This window comes from Danio rerio, chromosome 8 (genome assembly GCF_052040795.2).
Source record: "Danio rerio strain M-AB ecotype USA chromosome 8, GRCz13ab, whole genome shotgun sequence".
NCBI classification, from domain to species: domain Eukaryota; kingdom Metazoa; phylum Chordata; class Actinopteri; order Cypriniformes; family Danionidae; genus Danio; species Danio rerio.
The window spans coordinates 33978300-33997935 of record NC_141028.1 but is presented as its reverse complement, the minus strand read 5'-3'; the positions used below and the strand labels follow the sequence as shown (position 1 = coordinate 33997935).

At 33.3% G+C, this 19636-nt stretch overlaps 1 protein-coding gene across 3 annotated transcripts; it reads left to right on the top strand.

Moving 5' to 3' along the window:
- Window positions 1–1071: 1071 nt before the first annotated feature.
- rgs7bpa (regulator of G protein signaling 7 binding protein a) lies at window positions 1072–19174 on the top strand. Of its 3 annotated transcripts, none has more exons than XR_015497264.1 (6): window positions 1072–1666; window positions 6459–6625; window positions 11713–12506; window positions 13069–15275; window positions 15349–15419; window positions 18185–19174. XR_015497264.1 is itself a non-coding variant. In NM_001076608.1 (6 exons), exons 1-6 carry the CDS (start codon window positions 1526–1528, stop codon window positions 18274–18276), a joined length of 747 nt encoding a protein of 248 aa, NP_001070076.1. In that variant the 5' UTR covers window positions 1131–1525; the 3' UTR covers window positions 18277–19171. The 3 variants fall into 3 exon arrangements, 1 of the variants encoding a protein (NP_001070076.1); NM_001076608.1 differs by having other exon boundaries at window positions 1131–1666; window positions 11713–11843; window positions 15131–15275; window positions 18185–19171; XR_015497265.1 differs by lacking the exons at window positions 15349–15419; window positions 18185–19174 and adding an exon at window positions 12738–13067 and having other exon boundaries at window positions 11713–12604; window positions 13270–13507.
- Window positions 19175–19636: the final 462 nt, after the last annotated feature.

Genomic DNA, 19636 nt, shown 5'->3' with positions numbered 1-19636 from the left:
TACATTTTTGTTTAAATTTTGTAGTTTGTAATTTTCCCCCCAATATTTCTGGAAACTTGACTGACACTTTTTCAATTTACTGGAACTTTTTTTGTTAAGCTAATCTGACACAATCTGCATTGTAAATATGCTATATGAATAAACACAAATAAATAAAAAAACATTAATATTTCACATGAATTTAAATGTATAATCTTTCTATTTCTAAAGCTGTTCAAAGACAAAAATATAATTAAAAAAAATATATATACCTGTTTATTAAATCTGTCTTGATTAAATGTACAAAACATATATTGCCTATTCACTGAGAAATGAATAAAATAATTTTTTAAATTAATTTAACTGAATTTTATTTAATTACTTTTATTAATTATTAATTATGAGCACTGTATATTTTATCATGGTTTACAAAAAAAACACAAAAAATATTCAAAAATATACAAATATATAAATGAATAGAAATCACAAAAATGTTAATTAATTGTAACTTTAAATCTTTATCTAATCCTTCAAACTGCTACCTTTTTACCAGCAAATGGTATTTAAATTTATCAAATCTAATCAAATTTATCACCATTATAATGAATGCATTTCACCAACATTTTTACTTCATTATCACCATTACATAGTTTACTTGCAGTTAATATGAATTATATTTATAATATCACTTTTTTAAATTTAAGTTAATGCTGCCTCTTAATGATAAAATAGATTAAATTCATATTAAGTAATGAGTATACAGTAGATTGATAAATTGCATATTTTGCCAAAACACTTTTAAACCGAATGGTTTAATTGTTTTAAATATCCCGCTAAGATTATAGGTAGGCTAAATGGTTTTGTGCACTTTCCACATGCCAAACTCTATAATGACCAGCCTGAAAAGACCAGTTAACACCCTTAAATCATCTTGGTTAGGCTTTTACGATGTTCGTCGGTACATTTGATCTGTGTATTTCTGCTGCCTCCATCCTTCAGTGGCACATTTGATGAAGCCGTGCACACTGGAGTAGGTGAATCTGTTGCATTAGTATTCTCATCCTATGAGAGTGCAGTGTGTTCAACCACGTCATGCCTCAAGCAACTGCACCTATCAAGGTTAGAATAGCGCTCTTAGATCACCTTCTGCAATCTACTCTCAATAAACGCCGCACAGAGTTGAGCGTTCACACTTGCGCCGCATATTAGTCCATTTTGGGGAGCAAAAATTCTCGCGGCGGGGTGTTTTGTTTTTTTAAGCAGCAGCTATTCTTTCTTTGTTGAAGGACTGTACGGGGCATCAAGACATGTTTGCATCTGGTTCTTTGTTATCGCATTTCTCTCTGCTGAATAAGACGAAGCCCTGCAAGGACACTTCGGCTGTCTGCTGGAGTGAATGAAGGTGACTCGGCTTCTGCGTCGCGGCAATGCGGAGAGAATCCAGGAGCAGATCGATCAATTGAGTAAGACGTTTAGCAAACCGGCGGCAGTATATTGATCAATCAGCATTTTATATCAGGGCAGTTTCTTCACTTGATGTGTATGCATGAGTTCTGCACCGAATGGGCGCAAAAACCGCCCCAGAACTGCCGGGACCATTTTCCAGATCGGCGGTAAAGCCCCGTCCAGAGAGTCGGAGCGCCGGGAGAGCAGCGAAGCTCTGCGTGCCGTCTCGGACTGCAGAATGGTGCGTATAAGCCTGCGTCATGATGAGCCACAGCTTCTTCTTTTTTATTATCCCACTGATTGTTGAAGCGCTGCTTTAAATTCACGCTGGTTTCTGCAAGTGCAAACATCCTAAATGTATAATGCGACATTGGGGAGGTTAAATAATGAACGCTTTTGGCGTGGAGGTTTGTGACTTTTTCCTGTGGTGCGGCTGTAGTTGCAGCTTTCTTTTTTCGGGGTTTATTTTTCCATTTCGTTTGACAGATTATGGCGTGAAGTGAGCAATGTGATTTAGTGCTCTATTTTGGGCGAGAACTGCAAGCTCGCGTGTTGTGTTTGAGGAGTCTTTGCCCCATTAACAGGCAGAAAGCGTGTGGCAAGCCGTTTTAGCATTGGATGCGTTTATGAACTCCTGTACGCTCATTCTGTCTGAAAATGGTTTATGAAAATTAACTGTTTTAATAGTTTACTAGCAATTAGGTAACTTAATTATTATATAAAATACTTTCTTTTAATTTATTCACATCAAAACGCTAACACCCCTCGTGAAAATTAAGATAAATCAACAAAAGGTTTGGTTTATTATTATTATTATTATTATTATTATTTTATTTTTGTTAAATTACGATAAGCACTAATGACCCATGGGTTTGCAACTCTAGCAAAGATTTAACTGTGGTAGTAAATCTGTGGTTACTATGCTTAATAAAGCTGTGGTTTATTTTCAAGAGGGATTCTTGTCTTTTTCATGGTTAATTTTTTTAATGGATTGTCTTTTGCATGCTTAACCCATTCACTATGATTTCTCACTTTAAAGGCAGAATCAATAGTCTTGTAGTTTTCCAGTTTATCAGTCGTGCATTTCCTATCATATTCTACATTTCTATGCCTGCTATGTGTCCAGTACTATTTATTCATTTGTTAAAGGAAAAAGTTTTCGATATTTGTTCTCCTTGCTTACCTTATCATACCTATGCTGGCTTTGACCTTATGTGCTTACATGATTTGACATGAGCGTACTTTCATTGATGCATATCACACATATCACATATGACACATGGGCACTACAGTAAATTAACTGAATGCAGGTTAGTGTGTTTTTATGCCTGGAAAAACTGGGGTAATGGACAAACATTTTCAATAGTTTGTCAACTTAAAATTAAAACTACCCCATAATTTACTCACACTCAAGCCACCTTCTGTGTATATATGACTTATCAGAGGTCAGCCAAGTAGAGAATTCACATTTGGCTGCCACCTGAAGTCAGTGATTTTATTGTAACTTTGTGGTTGACATGCATTAAACCCCTAGAAGCTTGTGGGTTAGTTTACAACAGATTGATGAGCTTTTGGAAGCTACAAAGAAAGGCCACTACCAACACCATTGTACAGCATGGATGAACCAGAATGAAAAAAAGAAAGAAAAAAAAAAAAACTACTGGCTGTGTTCATCTAAAAGAATAAATCAATATACACAGAGAATGTATTTGGGGTGAGTAAAGTATGGTTTAGTTAAAATTTTTAGGTGAATTATTCCTTTAAGCTTTATATGATCTAATGTTGGTAAAGGAATATGGTTTAACACATTTGCCTGAAGACATACATTGTCAGCTTAAGCATGATCGTCTTAAGAATGTTTATGTAAACAAACTCATTGACCAAATTTGACCACTGTTCACTTATGTATAATCATAAGATGTGTCTAATAACTTTTCCAAAATCATTAGTAAGTGTTGCCATTGTCCGTCTAGTTAGTTTATATGCAACTTTAATTTGATGGAAGTTTGTTGACATCTGAACCAAAACCAACATAATTCAATAACAAAAATATGCAACCATTTACCAAACATAACGTTTATGTGTTACATGTACTAGTTTTAAAAAAATTCTAATAATTTCTGTATAACTCATTTGATTCACCCTGCAAGTACCAGGTTTCACCATACCATTTTTGGCTTTAGTATTGCTCTAAATCTGTGTGGCCTGAATTCAGCAAGGTGCTAGAAAAGCACCTTCCTCTGAGATGTTGGTTTATATGTAATAATATCACATTGCTGATGTTGTTGCTGTAGAGTCTGATATTTAAACAATGCTCAAATGGTATTAAAGAGACCAAAATCACAGAAAACCTCATCCACCCCTTTTATACCACCAACAACCTAAACAATTGATACAATGCATGACAAATCCATTCCTTTGTGTTGCTTGTGTTAATTCAAAAAATAAAAAAATAAAAAATACTACTTTAACTTTAATCAGGCAATCTTATATTTTTTTTGTTTAATTTTTGTAAGCCTGTCTAATTTGTAGTGTGAGTTTGGGTTAGTTACTTGACAGGATTGCCACTGGTGCGCACTTCTACTGCTGTAGTTCATCTGCTTCAAGGTTTGCTTTAAGGTTTAGATTCTCTTCTGCAGATCTCATTTTTAATAAGTAATTGTTTGAATTGCTGTTGCCGTTTTAACGTTGTAAACATTCAGGTCATACTTTCTGACTCTCTTGGTCCAACAAAGCATTTAAAAAAAATATTACTGTTGCTCACTTGCTGTTATCCCAGTAGATCAATAGTTTCTGAAATGCTCAGACAAGATCCAAAAATACCACATTCAAAGTAATTCAATCGCCTTCCTTCCTCATTCTAATGCTCAGCTTGTACTTCAGTAGATAGTCTTGACCACATCTACTTGCTTAAATTTGCTGGGATGCTGCCATATGATTGGCTGATTAGATGTTTGTGCAGTTGTGCCACATAAAGGTGCCAGTCAGTGGATACTAATATCTAAAGATAATCCCTTCAAGTCCTGTTGGAAAAATTGTATGTTGTTGAATTCATATGAACGTCACCACAAACTTGTTAATATGAGTCATTCATTCATTCATTCATTCATTCATTCATTCATTCATTCATTCATTCATTCATTCATTCATTCATTCATTTATTTTCTTTTAGCGTAGTCATTTTATTAACTTATCTAACATATGTTTTACACAGAGGATGCCCTTCCAGCTGCAACCCTTCACAGTGAAACACCCATATACTCTCATGCACACACATACACTACTGACAATTTGAGCTTACCCAATTTACCTGTACCACTTGTGAGGGAAACCGGAGCACCCAGAGGAAACCCACGCAAATGCAGGGAGAACGTGCAAACTCCACACAGAAATGCCAACTGACCTAGCCAAGGCTCGAACCAGCAATCTTTTTGCTGTGAGGTGACAGTACCACCCACTGTGCCATGCGTGGCCATTAATATGAGTGGGAAACTCTAATTTCTTTCATCCCCATGAACCGGAGGTTGCTGGGACTTTTATTTCAGTATGTGGATGCACTTCCATCTGAAATAGAATATTAAGTACTGGTGGGGCTTTCCTTTTTTGCATCATTCCCTTATGTAATGGGAACTGAGATCAACAGAGAAAAATTGCCACTCCAAAGTGGAAGCTAATGGTCAAACTGAAAACGGTGAAAACATGGTGCCATGCAATCCTTAATCTATGATATATATATATATATATATATATATATATATATATATATATATATATATATATATATATATATATATATATATATATATATATATATATATATACATATATATATATATATATATATATATATATATATATATATACATATATATATATATATATATATATATATATATATATATATATATATATATATATATATATATCTATATATATATATATATATATATATATATATATATATATATATATATATATATATATATATATATATATATATATATATATATATATATATATATATATATATATCTAGGTCAGTTGTTATTAAAGGGACATCTCACCCCCCAAAAATTCTCCTGTTAATTTATTTACCCACAGGTCATCCAAGAGGTGCCTTTCTTTTTTTAGAGGAACACTTCTTTAATGTGAGTAGACCTTCTTTAATATTCTGCTTAAGAAAGGCATCTAGACCATGGATATTCGGTTGTGGTAAATACATTTTTGGGTGAGCTATCCCTTTTAGACTTGTCCACTTGAAAGTAGGAACATCCCTTGCAAGAGTTACAAGCAACATAATAGAGTAGACACCATGAGATTATTTATGAGTGATCAAATTACAAAACCTCAAACCACTTGTAGGACCCAATTTCTCCTCTTCATATGCACCGAACACTTTCCTTTTTTAAACACTCCATGTTTCTGTAAATATCATGCAGTTCTTAGTGTGCTTAACGCAGGTGAGTGGGCTTGACAAACCACCTATAGGACACATTTTTTCATCCTTGTATGCTCGGGGGTACAATTAAATTTTTTTAAATAAAGAAAAAAAAAATGACAGATTTATTATAGCATTTATAAACTGCACCTCTCTGATGATTTGAAGTGCTTACTGTATTCTTACCTGCAATATAAGCCACTTTGAATAAATGAGTTAATTGAATAAATGTAAATTTGCTATAAGTTATGTCCTAATAGCATAAAAATGGATACTACTTGTAAAGTAAGGCATAAATGTTAAAACTGCTTGCCATTGAACGCTAATCCTTTATACCAAATATTGATAAAATGGCATGAGCATCTGGCGCCTGAGGCTCTGCTCCCCAGCAAATAGCCTGTTTTACCTTTGTGACACTGTCTGGATGTTTCAATGTTAAGAATGAAAAATGTCTAGGCAACTTGGATGCATGTCATCTCCTCAAAGTTAAAAACCTCTTTAATTTATCGGCTTGATACATTTTCAAGGTTAAAATAGATTTGTTCAGCCTGTACTTTCTTAGCTTGTTCGCCTTTGTTTTCCTCTCTTCCAAAAGGTTGTCCAGGAGTTCAATACACTTGTGGCCCTCTATAGGGAGTTGGTTATCTCTATTGGAGAGATTTCCGCTGATTGTCCTTCTCTTCGGGCGGAAATGCACAAGACACGCACAAAAGGCTGTGAGATGGCACGAACAGCACATCAGAACCTTTCTGCAATATCAGGGTAGGATGTGCAATTTCACAATTTTGATGTATTTGTTTATTGCATGTTAATATGTGGGACTAAGAATTAGAATTTTTTTTTTCTTTTCGGCTTAGACCCTTTATTAAGGGTCTCCACAGCAGAATGAATCGCCAACTTATCCAGCATATGTTTTACGCAGCGGATGCCCTTCCAGCTGCAACCCTTCTCTGGGAAACATCCATACACACTACTTTGTCATACACACTAATTCATACACTATAGACAATTTAGCCTACCAAATTCACCTGTACAGCATGGCTTTGGGTTTTGGGGGAAACTGGAGCACACGGAGGAAACCCACACAAACACAGGGAGAACATGCAAACTCCACACAGGAACGCCAACTAATCCAGCCAAGGCTCGAAACAGCGACCTTCTTGCTGTGAGGCAAGACTTCTTCACTGCATCGCCCTCTAATATATATTTATATATACAATATTTGCAGTACCCTTGCGAGCACCTAGGTGTCATGGACCCATTCTTGAAAACGTCAATGAAACATAATTTTACTACAAACTAAATAAAAACATTTGGTCCCACTTTATATTAAGTGACCTTAACTACTAAGTACTTACATCCAAAAATATCTAAAATGTACATGCTGTGTTCATATTAAACAACACTTATGGTGCTATTGAGGTTGGATATGGGTATAGGTTAAAGGGTTAGTTAACCACAAATGTTATTGCATGCAAACTATTTTTTTTTAAATATAAGTACAATGTAAAAACATTTATGTACACAGTAAGAGCGTTGTACCAAATTTCAATTTAAATGTAGATTTATAGTTATTAAAGCCACTTAATATAAAACATTTAAGCAATTATAAAAATGTTGTTTCCAGTTAACCTCTGGTAACCACAGATTAACCATGGATTTACTACACTGTAAAATATTAAGCCAGTACAAAAAAAAAAAAAAAAAAAAAAAAAAATTCTTATTTCCCTTTGTTTTTTTTTTTTTTGTTTAATTTTTGAAAACATCTGTTGCACTGACCTAAAATATCTGAAATTAAGTGAACAATAAAACTCATTTGGAAATTTGTACTAAGAAATAATACATTATTTAAAAAAAAAAAAAAAAACTAAAGCAGAGACAAATGTTAACAAGACATTTTCTAGACAGAATTAGAAACAGGACAGGAGGTAAAACAACAATAACCGTAAACAAGACAAGGATCAAAACATGGCAGGACAAACAGCGAAAAATTTTTGTACTGCTTCACAGGGAAAAACAAGACTCAGCAAGGTCTGTGTGAGTGAGGTGTCTTTATAGTCCCAGTAATCAGTCCATCATGGCTTCCAGCTGTGTGTGTATTCAGGAACCAGAAACTGGTTCTTCCATTTGAATTATTCATTTGATTTGTCATTTAATTATTACAGAATTTTACTGAGTTGTTCATGAAAATTAAATATCAAATAAATTTGATTTCTCATTTGAGAATGCATTTTTATTTATCGTTGTTTGAGCATTTGATTTATCTGGGTAGTTGTTTTGAAAGTTCAATTTATTACTTGATCTTTAGGCATTAGAATTTTCATTTGATTTTTGTTAGGGAAAAAATTCTATATTATTATTTAGGTTAAGTAAACTTGAATGTAGTTGTACAGACATTTTTACTGATTTTTTGCTAAACCAATAAGAACAACAACAAGTAATTTCAACTTTTTTCAAGTATAATAAAACCATTGATATCTTTACGTAAGTATCTGATGAGCATGTGAGCTGTAATAAAAATCATACATGATTATAGTAGTATATGTTATAAATCTGAAACTTCACCTTCACAGCACTTAGTAATACATATAAGCTTTATTTTCCATTACCATGGATGTTACTTTGACCTTCGCATGAACATGGAGTGAATTTTCTTTCTACAGATAAAATAACAGAATTTTTATAGAAGCAATATAGTCAAATAGATTCCGTGTTGAGTGTTGTTCAACATGTAGTCCCTGTTATAGTTAGTTAATGTGGCAATTTACCACCAAGGCCATGCTGTGCCTGATAGACCTTTTACATGATTTGTCCTGGATGGGTTTGGTGCCATCCTTCTGTTCCAGGTAATTGAAGAACAGGAAAATGAAGTTTCCGCCATGCCACAGCATTTCACCTGGGATTTACAGAGCAGTAATTACATGCGTAGGATTCTGAGAAATCAGATTTTCTACGAATTCTCACTCGCTATTGAGCTAATGTGTTTAGAGCTCTAGATTGTCTGTACAACCTTGTAAACATGCAGCTCAGAAAAAAATCAAACAGGGCTGTATATTGAATATTCATCATATATTCACTATGATATTGTTAGCTTCTCGAATACTGCCAAGATTTCAATGAGCTTTGTGTTTGGTCATTAGAACATTGTAGATTTCATTAAGGGTTATTATAGTAAACAAAACATTAAAGCTAAACACATTTGTTTTTAATAAAATATACATTTACTGTAAAAAATATTATTGTTTATTGTTGTTATGTTGGCATTATGATTATGACAAAAATGCTAACTACATAGAAAAATTAAATAAATGGCAGACACACAAGCAATTTACTCAAAAATTTAAAAATTAAATAGCTACAATAGTATGTTAAACTTCAAAATAGCAATTCTTAATGGAATTTCAAATATGCAAATATGGTGTTTTACTGATAAATGGATAGATATTGTAAATATCTATGTATAAATATGAAGCTTTTTGTAAATTTTGTAATTAAAAAAAAAATCAGATGTGAAAAAGTAAACTTTTAATTAAAAATGCTCAAATTTTAAGCCAGTGTCCTGCAGATTTTAGCCCTAACTTGCCTCAACACACCATGTTTCTAGAAAGCCTAGTAAGAGCTTGATTAGCTAGCCCCGGTGTGTCTGATTGGGCTTGGAACTAAACTTTTAAGGACACCGGCCATCCAGAACCGAGTTTGGGCACCCCTCGGTATGGCAACAGTGCTGAGCAACTGTGCTACCCTTTTTCTAATCATGTATGTATATTAAACATTACAACTTATTTAACCCAGTTGCGAATACAATTTTATTTTATTTTACATTAAATCAAAAAAGTCTAAAACAAAACTATTTAAAAAAACAATGAAAAATATGAAAGCAGAAATAAGGCGGAAACACTCAATATAAATAAAATACAATCTAAAATTGTATTCAAATGTTAAATATTGTAAAACTTAAAACATTTTTAATTTAAAGGGTGAGCTAACCCCAAAATGAAAATTCTGTCAAACCCTTGGGACATTCGTTCATCTTCAGAGCACAATTTAAGATATGTTAAAAAAAATCTGAGACCTCTCTCATCCTCCATAGACAACAATGGTGCCGTTACATATTCAGTGGCTCAATGAGAGTATTATGAAGCTACGAAAGTACATTTGTGTGCACATGATAGAAAATAATGACTTTATTCAGCTGTTTCTTCTTGCATCGTCAGATCAGTGTTCACATTGACGAGCACTTGGTTATGTGCACAAAAAAGTGAATCCTTTAAAGTAGCAAAACTGTGTGACCTATTAATCATGTTTTTTATAGTGTATAAAACATTTGGTAACACTTTATAATAACTACACACTATAAATCATTTATTAAGCATTATCAAATAGTGAACTCATTATCTGTTAAGCATAAACTCTACATTAATAAGTGTTAGTAAGCAGTTTATAACTGCAGCTACAAATGCTCCATTCTTGACTTATAAGCACCTATATAATGTGGTTAATAATTGTATTTTCATACTTAGTTAATGATTTATTTTTCATTACTAAATTAAGTATCGAATTATTTACAAACTGTTTGTATTTAAGAGTAGTTAAGGGTTTTCAGGACCATTCAGAATGAGTTAGTAGATGATTAATAAACTATTGAAATCAACATTTATATGTCTTATTATTCAGGCATATATTAATGATTACTATATATGTTAATAAATAATTTATTAACTCAACTTCATGCAGTTTTGTGACCTAATCTAAAGTGAGGATTATTCGTGCTTTATAAATGCCTTATAAATTACAAATAAAGGCTCAGTTAAATTCTAAACAGGAAAAAATACATTATTCATTTCCAATCGTTTAAAGATACACAAATGAAACTGTACTTCAAATGAAAAATAAATCTTTCTACATGATCTAAATAAAATCACTGTAGAGTTTAAACATTATATCTTATCATAATGTTAAATTATTATACTGTTGTTGTTTTATCCAGTTGGATGTCATATTTTGACACTCCTGTTATTTTGCAATGTTTAAAATTACAGTAATTTTACTTTTTAGAAATATTGCACAGATAATTGTTCATTTGATACTGAGCCTTTATTTGTCATTTATAAGGCATTTATAAAGCATGAACAGTCCTCACTTTAGATTAGGTCACAAAACTGCATGAAGTTGAGTTAATAAAGCATTTACTAACATATTAGTTAACTATTAGTATATGCCTGTGTAATAAGATATATAAATGTTGATTTCAATAGTTTATTAATCATTTACAACTCATTCTGAATGGTCCTGAAAACCCTTAACTACTCTTAAATACAACTGGTTTGTAAATAATTCGATACCTAATTTAGTAATGAAAAATTAATCATAAACAGAATATGAAAATACAATTATTAAGCACATTATATAAGTGCTTATAAGTCAAGAATACAGCATTTGTAGCTGCAGTTATAAACTGCTTACTAACGTTTAGTAATGTAGAGTGAATGCTTTACAGATAATGAATTCACTATTTGGTAATGCTTAATAAATGATTTATAGTGTGTAGTTATTATAAAGTGTTACGAAACGTTTTTTAAGACATGTTTTAACCAATATAACCAATATGTATCAATAATCAGAAGGCTAAAAATGCTACACACATAATAAGCTATACAATATGTATATATATCTATATATATATATCAGCATGGTATATAGTATGCTTTCAGTGAAGGCTTATTGTCGACGGCAGAAATGCAAGGACATGTTAACTCGTGAGAAATTAGACAGGTTGAAGCGCAGGGCTCGGGGCCAGAACTCTGCAGAATCCAGATCTAAAATGCATTATTGATGCTTTTTCTTCACAGCCCAGAAGATGGAGAAATCCATCCGGAGATCTGCCGCCTCTTCATCCAGCTGCAGTGCTGTCTGGAGATGTACCTGACGGAGATGCTGAAATCTGTGTGTCTGCTGGGGTCCCTGCAGCTACACAGGAAAGGTAATGCTGCGAGGACGCCTTGGGGGGAAACTGCTGTCCGTGAAGCCTGGCTTGTCCAAATCTAGAGCTTTCTAGTGGCTTCATGTTGGCTGGAGTTTACTTTATTTGTGTCTGTGATTTGAGCTCAGTAAATATGGACAAGCAGACTGTTGCCTTGAGGTCAAATCTTGTGATGGTCATTTCTGCCAGTCAGAGGCGAGGCGGTCCTAGACTTCTAGGTCCCTGAAGAAAAAACTTCAAGAGTCAATGCATTGATAAAACCCCCAAAATGCTACCAAATCTCTTCATATTTTCTTTTAGAGCAATTCACAATCAACAAACTATGGTCAGTTGAAACAGTCAGTAAAAATGACAAACAATAGAATACATACAATAGATTTTTGCCTCTTATGTTGATTTTAAGCAGCATGTGAAAGCAAACCTGCTGTCTGTCAGTTAACTGAAGTGTGCATGTGTGATATGTAACACCCTTACTGTGGATTTAAGCACAACCAGACAGAGGAAGTATACTACAAACTTGTCAGACTTTGGCTGTATCCAAAATTGCACCTTGTAGAAATAGTGTTAGATTTTGTTATTTTGTTAAAGAGTACACTGAGGAAGCAGACGTTGGTAGTGGTGTAGATAATACACATAAACCAAAGAAATAAACAATGTAGCCTGGTATATTAACATACAGAAGCAAACAGAAATGGAATTCTTAACATACAGAAATTGAATCAAGGAATCAAATCTCATACTTTTTTAAAGAGTATTATTTAGTTATACATTCATTCTAAATAAAGTTACCCTTTTCGAATGTTATCACTTGATTGAATGGGAATTATCGGTGGTTATCAGCTAATAGATATGGGCAAGTACAGGCCTTCTGCACCTTTTGGTTGGCTCAGAAAGCTGTTATCATCCATCCACGTGGTTAATCAGCTATACTAATAGCGAAGACTCGGGATACAGATCTGCTTTTACATTACTGTGATGGTTGGGTTTAGAATTGGGGTAAACATTAAAGCAAATTTAATAAATAATAAATATAATTCTTGTTAACTTCTGGCTGCAGCCGTATGGGATCTATAGCTGATTATTCAGAAAGGTAATGCTTCACACTTATCAAGTAATTGCTTACTACTGTTTTTATTTTCTCTTTTTACATTCTTCGAGTGATTTAAAGACACAAACTTTTAGGCACCATGCCTTCCTCAGTGTGTCCACTGCCCATATTTATTAGCTGATAACCATTGATAATGCCCATTCAATAATAGCATTGACAAGATTGATGCTCCAAAAAAGTTTCTTTAAAAAAAAAAAGTGCCATCGCGCAGGGCAAACTTTAGCAAATCTATAGCCGATGAACCATGTGGATGGATGATAACAGCCTTCTGAGCCTACCAGTAGGCTCAGAAGGCCCCTACTGGCCCATATCTATCAGCTGATAACCACTGATAACACTCATTCAATGGAGAGATAACATTCGAATCATTACAAGTTGTTGTAAAAGGTATTCTTATTCTTCCTTGTTATTCACTCATTATTTTTTTATTAAAAGATTGGGTCACCCTTAAAACATTATGTGATTGTGATTAATTATTTTTTCTCGTGTAATTTCAAAATCCTTAAACTTTAGACGTTAATATATTTTAGGTGATATCTGAGTTCTCTCATCTTCCAAAAAACAAGAAAAAACAAGAACAAGAAAAAAGTAAACAAGAAAAAAAGTAAAAGTCCACAAAATGTTTTAGTAACATTTTAGGTCACAATTCATGGTTTTACCAAATCATTAACACTTCTAGCTTAATAAACTACTAATTAGCTGTTTATTAATAGTTAGTAAGGTAGTAGTTGGGTTTAGGTATTAGGCAAGATTAGGGATGTATAATAAGATCATGCTTTATAAATACTAATCAACAGTTAATGTCTCAATAATAGGCAGCTGATAAGCCAGTAGTTAATATTGTGAATTGTGACCTAAACTAAAGTTTTATCGATTTTTAAAACATATCCTCAAACCATATGTGGTTCAGTCAGAATATCATAAAGTTACAAACATATTTTGGTGTGCTAATAAAACAAAAATTATTGTATTCAATGTTTCTTCTCAGCGTAAGTTTGCTGCATGTGTTCATAAGCACTGTGCTGTTATGTATTTTCTTTGGTGAAATAACACTTTAACATGTATTGAGTGTCACTTTAAGACAGAATACCTATATTCTAACAAACATTTGATTACTTTTTTAACTGCCTACTTTACTTGTTTTAAGATAAAGCATGGAAAGGCAGACATTCTAATATAGATTTCTGTGTACAGTATTTATCTATTCGAGTGCATATCTGAAGGCTAAAGTGGACAATATTACCATTAATGAATCCTCTGTGATTTGGTTGATTTGGAGTTTACATTGGAAAAACAACAGTCCTTGACTTTAACCCTAAAACCACCTTGGTAAAAAATTATGGCTGTTTTTTTTTAAATAAAATATCCAATATATATACACAACCCCTTGTAAACATGAACTAATTAGGCTGTTAATGTAAAGACATGCATTAGAATATGAGTGTTAACCAAGATTATTCTGAATAATAGTCGTTGTTCACCATTAGTTAGTAACACATTAGTATATGTGTAGTTAACATTGACAAAGATTAAGTAATGCTTAACACATGTATTGTTCACTGTTAATTCGTGTTAAGTAATGCATTACCTAACATTATGTAATACAACGTTATTGTAAAGTGTTACCAAAAATTGTTTAGATAAAACTGATTTAAAAGGTTACCACTGCTAGCAGTTTAGGTGCTTAATGATAGGAACAGTATGTAGCCATTTTCACAATCAATTTATAGTGTTCTCTTAATAATTATGATAAAATTATAAACTAAAATTGCTTGCACAACCCAATAGTCTACACTGAAAAAAAAATATTCAAAGATTATTCGTTGGATTTACTAATTTTTTAAGTAAAGTGGTTGTAAACAATTTATTTGGGCTGAGTTTAAACAAACAACTTAAGTTGAACATTACTAATTATAATTTGTTTGATTAAATTTAACACAAATAAATGACAACAATTTTCCACACAATCAGTTTTTGTTGGGACAACATGAAGAAATTAAGTTAACTTATTAGGTTTTGTAAACTTATGTGGATTGAATATAAAACAATTAAGTTGTACCCCCAAAAATAAAAAAGTGTTGTTTCAGCTCAGTTTAAATATGTAGTTTGAACAAACAACAAGTGTTACTTTTTAGAGTGTACGTACTATGAAAGTAATGTCTCACTGTATGTGTTCCAGGAAAACATTACTTAGGAGCTACAAAGTTGGACAGTAGGAAGGAGGACAGTTCTGACATTCCGATCCTGGAAGACACGTCCTCCACTCCACCGGACTGTCCGCACACGTACTTCCTGGTGGCCACAGACATTGAGAACATCGAGAGGTAAATAGTCTGAGCAGAATCGCTCAGTGTTAAACTGATAGTTTGAATCTCAAACACATTCTTGATGTTCTAGGGACATGACAGAAATGAAAAATCTGCTAAGCAAACTCAGGGAGACAATGCCTTTACCGCTGAAGAACCAAGGTAATGTTCACTTACACAAGTTTGCTCGCTAATATTACAGACTAATTCACTGAAAGCTTGAAAAAATTGGGTTTTCAAAACTTTCAATAACAGCAAGGTCTCAGTTGTACCCAAGCGTTCAAAAGTTTGGGATTCTCCTTTTAATTTTAGTTGTAGGTCTTTTAAATGCTAGCAATTCATTAAAAAGAAGATCTAAGACCTCTACCTGTTTTGTAATGTCTCAGAAGCTCAGCTATGTACTGTATGTACCCAGAATGTTTAAGGCTGTTGAAGTCAGTAAGAATATATTTAAATCACTCATTCAATGAGCAGACATTGTGTACTGATTGAAAATGCAATACATTACAATGATTCAAAATATTAAACAACGAAATACAATTAAACAAAAAATGACAGGAAGAAATTTCATTTACAGAAGTGTTCAAAAGTTTGGGTTTCTTCTTTTAGTTTTAGTTTTAGGTCTTGTAAATGTGATTAGTTAAAAAGAAGATCTAAGATATCTACCTGTTTTGTAAGGTCTCAGAAGCTCAGCTAAGTATGTACTGTATATACCCAGACATTTAGAGCTATAAAAGTCATTAATAAAATGTTTAAATCAACCCTTCAATGAGCAGGCATTGTGTACTGATTGAAAATGCAATACATTACAATGATTCAAAATATTAAAGAACGAAGTACAAAAAGAAATCTGAACATAAATAAGGGTCTCTGTATCATTCAAATTAAATAGACCCTCACACTAGATATATCCCTGTAGATACCTTGATGCTAAATCAACATCAATAAACAGGTCAAAAATGCTAATCGATTAGATGTCAATTGACTAACCTGATCTCACATTGACACTTGCATTGATGTAAAAAATCGAATAATAGACAGTCCTGTATTTGAATTTTGGTGTGTTTTTGACACCAATGTTAGATGTCAATTTGTCATCAAGGTAGTCAGTTTAAATTGATTTTAGGTTGTCTTAATTTAGAAACAAGACTGATCCAACTTCTTGACATGATATTAAACCTTTTGACTTAGTATTCAAATAAACACCAAGCGCTTGTACTTGCGTTTATGAATCACAGAGAGACACAGTTACAGCATTAAAAAAAATCTTTATTCTTCTACTGAACTTCAATTATTCATCTACAACTTGGATGAACTAATGAGTGTAAATTATGATTCTGCAAATATTTACTTACCCTTGACTTGTATCAAACCAGGGGTGCATTTCTGAAAACCGTCATTAGCCAACTAAGGTCGCAAGTTTCGTCGTTACAAACATTATTCCTTGATTTGGCGTTTTCCAAATTCGTTGTTCCAACGAACATTTACACTTGCAACTACACCTCTGGAGCTGCAGTTAGAAGTTCCTGACTTTGTTCTATTTCCAGTTATCCCTCCTTTGCCCTGTTCATTTATAACATTTAAACTTGGAATGATCTAAAAAAAAAAAAAAAACATGAAAGTCATCTCTCTTTGGTGTAATTTGCTTTTAAAGTATTTTTACTGTTCAGTTTTAGCGATCTTCATATTGACAATTGCGTTGCCTTTTATAATGCAATTTGAAAACAGCTCATGGCTCATGATAAAAGCTATAGGTGACATTTTTTAAAATTGATGTTACGTCTCCAAAGCTTGTAAAAACAAAAATATATAGCATACGTTTTTTATTTCTTAATAATTACCCTACTGTAAATTAGGCCTACAACCATTAACAATGTATTTGATTTATATATGAGATTAGAATACATGTTATGTTAGTAATATTATATGAAATATTCTCAATAATATTTGTAAAGGGAATATATATACGTTCTATATGTGTCGTTTACATATATTGTACTTAATATGAAAAGTGCATGGATGTTTTTTCCAAAACTAATATTTGATCTTTTTTAAATGCGTGTTCGAGTAAAACAATCAAAATTGTATAATGAATTATGGGGGGTTTCTCTAAGTAAATTGTTTCTTCACTCTGTTTAGAGCATTATTATGGATGTTTTACATTATAACTAATGTGGTTCAAATAATGGATCTGTAACAGAGAAACTACGGTTTTTGGGAAACCTCTCCTCACTACATTGTTCTTTTCCCAAATGATACATCGCATTATGATAGTTCAGCCGTGAGTTATATTAATGTTTGGAAAACGCACCATAGTTTCAGTCTTTTTGACCATAGAAGGTGTTCAACACTCAATAAAAAAATGCTTTAAAACAAGTCAAAAGTGAGTAAATGCAGCACAGGCTCCTTAGTGAACGTACCCCCATATACATTTCTGAAGAGCGCATTATGTAGCCAGAGATACTTTAAAACGAACACTACGGGGCAGTATAATGCTGCTGTCGGCTATTGTTTAATTACGCGCTGACCACTTACCTCCATGTGGACAGCTTTTCCACTGTTGTCAGTTTGCCCAGTGGCTCACCATGTACATTGGCGGACCTGAGACACAGAGAGGAGTTGACCACGAGTGAATCAGTCGGTCAGTCAGTCGACAGCAATTTATGTGAGAGCAACAGACGCATATGACACTGAATTTGAGATTGAAAAGCGTACACAGTGCCCTCTGGTGGATTCTTGAAAACAAAAACTGCAAAAAAAAATATATGTATTTAATGCTGTCCAGAAATGTATCCAGGGGTACTTATCAATATTAAGCCTGGGTTGATATAATGACAGAATTTTTCATTTTTTTGGTGACCTATCCCTAAATGAGCAACAATTCAGAGCATTGATCTCTACATTTATCTGTTTTTGTATGAATACAGATGACAGCAGTTTGTTGAATCTGGCGCCATACCCCATGGTTCGGCAGAGAAAGCGGCGGTTCTTCGGTCTCTGTTGTCTGGTGTCCAGTTAAGATCTCTCTCTCTCTCCCACAATTCAGTCACGAATGACTGCGATTTATCACAATGTGTGACACTCACCAATCAACAGTACTACTGCCATTTCCCAAACCAGTGCTTTCTTTTGGTGAGTTCTGTCCAGTTTCTTACAGCAATCAACATTAATACCTGTAATATCTGTGTAATCAGTAGTCATGCAAACACTCTATAATATTTGATCGATATGACCGAGTTTCATTTTGAAATGAATGTTCATCTACATTATGCTTAGTAAAGGTTTGTAGTATGAATACTGCTATGTTCGTACATCATTCATATGCTGTGCTTTTTTGTCAAGACAGGTGTTGTATTGAGGCGTCCGAGAGTGCTAAATAGAGCAAAAGAATCTGATGCTAAACCTTTATAATGCTTATCATTTTTTAAACACTGCACAACACCATCGAATGCGGTAACTGTTGATTCTTTGGATGAAATTTTATTTATATACATATTCTTTGGCTGTTACCATATTTTTACAAGGGTATTATTTAGTCTTCCATAAACCGAAAATCCTGTAACTCTTTATTTTTGTTCCTTTTGTTTCAGCCTTTAGGAGTATACAATACCTGAAGAAGCCTTTGTAAATAAGAATATATCTATAAATGGACATTTTAGAGATGTACATATACAATGTAAACCTAGCGCTCTGAATTATTTTTCGAAACTGTGATTCCTTTAAAGAGATTGTCAGTAAAGGGTGGCATGTCTATCCATCTGGTGTGATATAAGTCCAGATTGGAGGGGCTCAGCATGGGTCTTGCTTATTAATAACAGTTCTAAATGTGTCAGGCATGGTGAAGATACTGTAGTGTTCATGAAAAGGCGCAGTGTCGTTTTACATTGGTAATAAACCTTTTTTTAATGATTTAACAAGACGAACTTTGTGTCATTTTTTACTTCGCTTAAAACACTACGATGAGTTCAGGAAATGTACATGAATGACATCTGGGATATAATCACGTTGAAATTAATAGATATCATCATCTTTTAAACATAAACCTGAACATCTTCTCAGTGTTATTTGAAGGACAATTCTCAGAACAAATATTTTACAGGTCACAAGCTCCGATTTCAACACCCAAACAGTGTTTCCCATTAAATTTATCACATTGGGATCTCGGTCAGTCATAGGTAATTGGATTTGTTTGCACATTAATAGGGAGGCTGTTAAATTTGCACCTGGCAGCAGTTCCTAGCTTTTTACTTCCTCGCAACAATGTTGAAGCTGTAATGAAGGGTGTAAAAAAAAGCCATTTATAGGAACAGACATGGTTTTCAGGTTAATTATTTGGCTGCGATGCTGATGCTGGAATAGCTGTTGGCAAAGTCTGGACT